Here is a 7,941-nt window from a genome sequence, read left to right as displayed (position 1 = left end):
TGTAGTGTGTGTGTGTGTGTGTGTGTGTGTAGTGTGTGTGTGTGTGTGTAGTGTGTGTGTAGTGTGTGTGTGTGTGTGTGTGTGTGTGTGTGTGTGTGTGTATGCTGGTGCACACCTGCTACCACCTGTGTGGTAGTGTAGAATAAGTTCAGCTGTCAATCTTCACTATCCATCTTTGCCTTGTTTGAAAGAGGGTCTGCCCAGCATTTTCCTGGACCTGCCCTCCTTCTCGCTGTAGGTGTGCTGGGGCTACAGATGTCTGTGCTTCTGCATCTGGCTCTACGTGGACTATGGCCATGCAAACTTGGGCCTCATACTTGAGTGTCAAGCACTTTGCCCTTTAATCCCTTTAAAGCACACACCTTTGATCCCAGCACTTGGGAGGGAGTTTGAGGCCAACCTGGTCTACAGAGTGAGTTTCAGAACAGTCAGGGCTACACAGAGAAACCCTGTCTCGAAAAACAAACAAACAAACAAAACCCACAAAATCTGTCCCTGAGTATTTTGAAGAATTCCAGTTGTGGGAACCAAGAGAATACCCACTTCAGAGAATACTAGAAAGGTAGGAGGTAGAGCCGTCTCTCTAGCCCAGGATGATCATTTCTAAATTAGGTTCTACCAAGCAGACCCTTCACCTCACCTGGTGACAAGGAAAGCTTAGAATGATAACCATTCACATGCACTTTTCTGTCTCCTTTTTTTTTTAATTGTTTTACATTTGTTTATTGGAAGATTTAGTTCCCTCATTGCTTCTTAGATTTCCCATAGGTCATCTTGAAATATTGATAGTTTGAATATAATACCGAGGGACTTTGTTGCAGAAATTACACTAAAAACCTGAATTATATCCACTAGATTTTGTCTTCTTGATACATACTAACCATCCTGATAAAATAGTTTTAATTTTTTATTAATTTTGTTCCTCAAAGAGATATTTTAGTGGATTTTTTTTATTAATTTTGTTCCTTAAAGAGATATTTTAAGGAAAGAGGAATATTTTTCTGTCTTTGAGCTTTGCTTTAAAATAACTCCCAGGAGAACAATAGGATATATGTGACAAGAAAGCAGAAGAGACTACGGAGGGGGAGGAAGGGATCAGTGAAGGGACTAGGGGAGGGTAGTGGAGGATGGGCAGGAGCAAAGTATAATACGGTATGTACACAAAAATACTACTGTAAAAAAATACTACTGTGAAACCCACTTTCTGGTGTGCTAACCAAGAAATTAATTTTTAAAATCCCTTCAAAATAGCTCTTAGAAGGGGCCAAATTAGATACAACTGTCACATTCCAAATTGGGTTGAGCACGTGAGTAGCAGTGGTAAATTATGTGTGTTTACGGTTTGCTCAAAGTTCAGTCTGGTACTTAGATGTGCTCTCTTATCCACCCCCACTGCCAGTCTTTAACAGATATGACCTGTCACAGTACCTAGATAGAGAGAGGTCTTCTGAAAACCGTGCCTAGGCTGGACAGTGGTGACACACACTTGGAGAGACAAAGGCAAGTGGATCCCTGAGCTCAAGGACAGCCAGGTCTACAGGACAACCAGGGCTACACAGAAAAACCCTGTCTCAAACAAACAAAACAAAAACCTGTCCCAGAATATTTTGAAGACTTCCATTTGTGGGAACCAAGAGAATACCCACTCCAGAGAGTACTAGAAAGGTATGAGGTAGTGATTTGTACTAACCATAAGACAGAAAAGCCCAGTGCCCATGACAACTAGAACGGATGGAGAGAGGAAAGCTGGCCTCTTCTGAACTAAAGCAAAGGTTCAGGACCGACCTGTAATGGGTGCCGGATGTCGCTGTGAAACGCCTGACCAGTGAGAAAGCGAGAACCAAAGGAAAAATGTAGCATGCAGACGGTGCTGGGAAATGCCTGAGCAGTGAGGAAGTGTGAACCAAAGGAAAACGTAGCATGCAGATAGTCCTGGGAACCCCATGGCTGTGGGTAGAAATTGTGCTTATATCCCTCTCTCTCCCTGCCCCTAGCCCCCAAACAGCAAAGCAGTTCTAAAGCTTAGATAAAGCCACAAGGACAAGCAGAGCCATGGTGCACTAGACAGCAGACAAGAGACAGAAACAACCTTTGGAAGTGAACAAGTGGTAATTCCCCCAAGCAGGTGGAGCAATCCAAGCCTCTGCAAACAGCAAAGGCCACCAGTTCATCTCCCAGAGCTGTGGGAAGAAGCAGGTGCCTTCTCTATAGAGGGGTAAGAGGGACCAAGAAGAGACTAGTAGGAGAAAAAAAAAAGGAGAGGACTGCCAGGGTTCCTCTCTATCACCAAAAAGCTGGTGACTCCCTCAATCCCATTTCCATAGATGGCATCAAGTTTACTATCTGAAGATACTGACTCAGACAAGTTCCAGGCTTGGTCACACCAGACTCAGGAGAAGGTCAGACACAATACTGAATCCAAGGATAGTAAATGATAGAGTAGATGCTGGAGAGTAAGACACGAACCTTCCCTATCTTTCCCTTACTCAGAAACCTAGTAGCAAAGAGAGTGCATTTTGCCATATTTATAGTCCAGAGTCCCTCTCAAATGGCTAGTCCACAGCCACCTCAGGGAAGTCCACCATCCATAAAGCTCATGAAAAAAGCATGTAAATGGACTATCTTTAGTATGAATAGCCAAGATCCCAAATACCCAAGGAATGCTGCTGGCACAAAACACTGAGTCCCAAGCAAATGGAAGAAAGGGTTTGTAAGTAATAGGTGCAGTACAGAAAGCCATACATGAGGAAAAGTAAAATGTTGTGAAACAGGAACAATGTACTTTTAATGGAATCTTCTACAAGCAAGGATGAGCTCCTTCCTTGGTGACTGCAGCACCCTTGGCATTGTCATAGCAGTGAGACACGGCAGTGAACAGACAGAGATCTCTGGTCTAGCGGAGCCTGATTTCTAGAAGGGGGACTGAGAAGTCAGCAAGTCATTGGCACAGTGTATTGGAAAGGACTGAGAGCTAGGAGAGAAGCTGAGCATGGGCAGAGGGGAGTCAAGTACCAGGAGAGGAGAGAAGGGACAAGCTGAACTCTTCAACAGGATGGTGATGGCTGAACAAATACACAGGATAAGAACATTACCCATGTGGCATCTGGAGGAAGATCATTCATGCTCGAATAGCCAGCATGAAGGGCCTGAAGTGAAGGTCCCTGGCTAGTTCAGGGTGCAGCAGGGGAGCTACTATGACAGGGACAAGCCAGGAAGAAGGACAGTAGAAGATGAGGACAAGCAAGGAAGGAGGCACCAGGTAGGCCATTTGAGGACTGTGGCTTTTATTGGGTAGCATGGAGAGGCATATTTGGGAGCAGAGATGTGACATGCTCTGGCAAATTTTAAAGGATCACCAGCTGCTGTGTGGAGATTCGGCACCTAAATAAGCAGGGTGAGCTCATTACTGCCTGGTGCCCTGCTCCTGTGGGAGACTCCTGCTATCCCTCCGTCCTAAAGGCTGCTGGCCCTGTCCTGTGGCTCTCCTCTCCATGTTCTCCTTCTAGTTAACCTGGACATGTTCTCTAGTATCCATCTGGTCCCACTTGGGACCTCTTCTGATGAGCCAGAATGACTCCATCTTAAGATCAGTAGTTATTTTGTTACAAGGTCAAAATAAGTTCATTTATGTTTACTGTAAAACTTGAGTTTAACCGTGCCTTGACCCATTTCCTAGAATTTTACATGTTCCTCACCCTATATATCCTGACCCCCACCCCCATAAGATAAGATGTTCTGCCAAGTTCCTACATAGCCAAAATTCCCTTTGAAATCCCCTAGCCTTACAGTTGGAGGCTGTAAAAACCCTACTTCTCCTATGTTCAGACCTGACCTCTCAAATCTCATATTTTTGGTAGAGGCAGGTTTCTGACAAGCTATATTGTGCACATATAATAGAGCTTGTTATAAATTTGGCTAATTTGGATGGTGGCCTTTACTCTCTTTTGGTGGGATTAACACTTCCTTCCTAATTTTTTTCTGTTTTTTGTTTTGTTTTGTTTTGTTTTGTTTCTTGAAACAGAATCTCATTCTTAAAATACTAATATGTTTCTTGATTTTTAGATAAGGCCTCACTATGTAACCTAGCCTGGCCTTGAACTCCAGATCCTGCTCTAGATCTCAGATTATTAAAATGCTTTTAACTGGTTCACATCTGAAATCCCTACCCTTGGGAGAGGGAAGCAAGATTCCGTGGATGAGCCTGCCAATCTGAAAAGTATCCATAGCCACTTGATGGGCCTCTGAGACATTTGGTAAAAGTTAATACTGTGTATGTGAAAAAGTTAAAACAGTTCTAGAAATCTTACTGTAGTTCTAAACTACAGGAAAAGCAAATTTATAAGGTAATGGAGACTAGCCATACTCCCCTGTACAATGATAAGCCCATTTCATGTCATATGTAATATAATGCAATCATGTGTGTGGATTACTCAATGTACGTTACATGTAGTAAACACTGAAAATGTTATGACAGCTACTGAAATGACAGACGTGTGAGTGAGATGGGTAAATGCCCAATGTTTGCAATTTAAACAGAACAGTCCGTGTATATTGTCTACAGATAAGACAATAGGTCCCAGACAAGCAGCTAAAATAGTTTGTAAAGAATGAGCATGCTGGATGGGGAACTCAGGTCGGTGCCAGGGAAGGAGTTACTATCTCTTATTCTCAGCATTTTTTTTGTACTGTTTTTTTTTTTTTTTTCAACCATCCAAAACCTAGATAAACCAACTACACAAATGAACAAATGAAAACTATCCTTAAAAAGCACTTCTGGAATGTTTTTTAAAGAATCACCTAAAATGTTTTAATGAAAAGCTTTATAAAATGCTTCTTGGAAATTGAAAGATTGATTTTGTATAATGAATGAGCAGCAGGCACCAGAGAATCTTAATTTCCTCCCCTCTGAAAAGCAAAGCCACAAACAGTATGAAACTTTGAAAGTGTGTTTTGTCTAAGGAATTGAATCACACACTTCCACCCTCTGATTGTGTTCCTTTGGCTTCTCGAGATACCAAAGAAGGGGCCTTTATTTTAGCACTCGGGTGGGGGCGTAGCACGGCCATCTGTACAGCACATTCGGCTACAGGAAGGAGCCGCTGAGACTAAAAAGGCTTGCTGTGCCAGTGCCGCGTGAGAGAGCGAGGTGGTTTTCACTGCCTCATTGTCTTCTAGTACTGTTGATACGTGAACTCTAGATTCCTAGCACACACGCTGCTCACACGACAGGTTTCCCTTCTGTATTGCGGTTTTTCTTGACCCACTGGGCTCCCTTGATAACCTCCTCCTATGTGGTACGCAAACAAAGGTCTGCGCACGCGCAGAGCGAAGGATGCAAAGGGAGAACGTTCCCAGCAAGCACACAGTGAGCGCTCAGAGCCTGCAGGAGGACAGCCTCAGAACAGCTAAATAAAGGAGCCAGTGCAGAAGTGTCTCAAGACACTTGGGAAGAACAGGTGGGGGAGTCCAGAGGGATCACAGGACACCTGAGGGAGGCCAGAGAACCCACACTGTGGGCTTTGAATTCAGGGCTGAAACCATTGTCCTCTTCACATCAGGGACAAGGAGAGAAATAATACAAGCAACCTAGGGGCTGAGCTGGGTGAATAAGGCACCGCAGTGGATAACAAGGGACCTGGGGGTAGCTTTTAGCAAAGAGAGCGGTTAGTCATTTGAGGTTACAAAGACTCTACAGCAGAAAAGAACAGAAAAGGGCGTATAAGGAAACAGTAGGGAAGAAAGCAAATTTGGTGATTGAGAGAATGAGTAGGGGAAGGGCCCTTGATCAGTCAAATATTACATTAAATTTAGCTTTGCTCAAGAGATTGCAAAATAGGATTTCCTGGACACAGGATCTTGAAAATAATGTAAACATCTCTTATTTGATGCTTGGCAAATTTGTCTGATGAATTTCTGACTGCTGAAATGGGCAGGAAAATTCAGTACGGTATTGATAATCTCTTTGTCCCTTTCCCCCTGGAATATACTAAATTCTCGGGACTGTATCTTGTGCCTAAGAAGAGCTGGAGCGTAGGCTTTGTGTAAATCCTGTTGCAAACCCAAAGTGGCATTCCGTGTGTGATCTGTGTGAAGCTGCATTTCCTGAAGCACCGTAGTTGCTTATGGCATTTGGCTCTGACTCATCCTACTTGACTTCAGCTTTCCTAAAATATTTATCTATCTACAGTTACTTGCATTTTGGTTTTCTTCATTTCGTGATAATAAAGTTAAAACAAAACTCCTTTAAATACCACAGTGGCTGGGGGGCGGGGGAACATGCCACGATTCACAGCGCCATCTACTGGCAGCAGGTGTATTGACAGGCTTTGTCTCTGATGTTTTGTTCTGTTTTTATAGTTTGTATTTTGAAGACAGGGTTTCTCTGTGTAGCCCTGGCCATCCTGGAACTTACTCTGTAGACCAAGCTGGCCTCAAATTCAGATATCTATCTGCTTCTGGCATACGCCACCACCTTGCCAGCTGAGTTGGTTAAGCAGGGGAATTATCTGTAATGCCAAAGTCACCTACCACTCAGTCAGCCAGCAACATGTCAGTTTTCTTTCTCTGTCACCAAGGTGTGGCGCGGCACCCTGGCCCGAATGCGGTACAAGAGGACCAAGGCAGCTCTGACAATAATCAGGTACTACCGGCTCTATAAAGTGAAGTCGTACATCCACGAGGTAGCTAGACGCTTCCACGGTGTCAAGAACATGAGCGACTACGGGAAACATGTGAAGTGGCCAACCCCACCAAAAGTCCTGCGGCGTTTCGAGGAGGCCCTGCAGTCGATTTTTAATAGGTAAGAACTTGTTGGCAAGTGCCATTTTCCTATACAGTGGCACACTCCCAAACCCTAGAGCGTGGTCTTGGCCCAGCTCTTCGCTATTGTGACATTTACCTCTCCTTGTAGCTGTGTTTGATCATTTTGTTTTCAAAGAGCATCTGCTTACCTCTGAAAGTAATGGAACTGTCAGCATTTTCCTCCTGTAGCACTTGACAGCAGCATGCCACAACGCCTGGATCTACGCCACATTTAAGACAGGCTACCAGCGTGCTGCCCCATGTCCTGTCATCAGCAAAAGGCCTACATAGCTCCCTTACCATAAACACACATACTTCAAGCTAGCAAGCCACATTGATCCTGTCAGAGCATCAGCTCTCAGTCCAGCCGTGCCCTAGACTCTGGAGGAGTTCCTGCAGCCCCGATGCCCTAGGCCCACCCAAGAATCTGTCTGATGGAGTCAAGCATGAGGTCCAGGCCTCTAACAGTTCCCAGGTGGCTTTAAAATACAGCCAAGGGAGAAAACAACTATTTTAGGCCACAATTTTTTTTTTAAATACCCATAGAAAATTTTGGATTTTCCCAACTGATTTTTTTTTTTTTTTTTTACGGCCTGCCCTGAATCTGAGATTGTCTTTGCCTACATTCTTCCTTCTGACTTTTTAGCTTATTTGTTGACAGCGTGATTGCAGCAGTGACAGTGGCCCCTGCACTGTCTTCAGGTGGTTCCATGCCTCTGTAAACACTGGACTCCACAGATTCTCAAGCTCCTAATGGAGAATGCTACACTTCTTTCTTTTTCTTTTCTTTTCTTTCCTTTTTTTTTTTTTTTAAGTCTGGCTGTCCTGGACTCACTCTGTAGAGCAGGCTGGCCTTGAACTCACAGAGATCCACCTGCTTGTGCCTCCCAGGTGCTGGGATTAAAGGCCATGTAGCGCCACGCCCAGCCATGTTGTAGTACTTTAGTAGAACCTGTATTCTTTGAGCCATCTCTGGATTATTTCTAATACAGAATACAGCATAGATATTCTGTATGTGGCTGTTATTGTTGCTGTGTTGCTTAGGAACTAGTCAAAAGGAAAATCTCTACATGTCCTCAACAGTTACAACCACTGTCAGCACAGTTAGGCTAGCCATCTGAGGCCAGTTGTCAGCACAGT

At 44.1% G+C, this 7,941-nt stretch overlaps 1 protein-coding gene across 1 annotated transcript in view; it reads left to right on the top strand.

Moving 5' to 3' along the window:
- The window catches only part of Myo1d (myosin ID), a 294,625-nt gene that overhangs the window by 163,616 nt on the left and 123,068 nt on the right, over nucleotides 1-7,941 (top strand). The window contains exon 17 of the mRNA XM_055620037.1: nucleotides 6,576-6,799. Coding sequence (XP_055476012.1) covers nucleotides 6,576-6,799 — 224 coding nt within the window. The remainder of the gene's footprint in view (nucleotides 1-6,575; nucleotides 6,800-7,941) is intronic.

Source organism: Psammomys obesus, unplaced genomic scaffold (genome assembly GCF_907164565.1).
Source record: "Psammomys obesus unplaced genomic scaffold, mPsaObe1.curated_primary_1811, whole genome shotgun sequence".
Classification (NCBI taxonomy): Eukaryota; Metazoa; Chordata; class Mammalia; order Rodentia; family Muridae; genus Psammomys; species Psammomys obesus.
The sequence above is the reverse complement of the archived record's forward strand: the minus strand, read 5'-3'. Positions and strand labels throughout refer to the sequence as shown.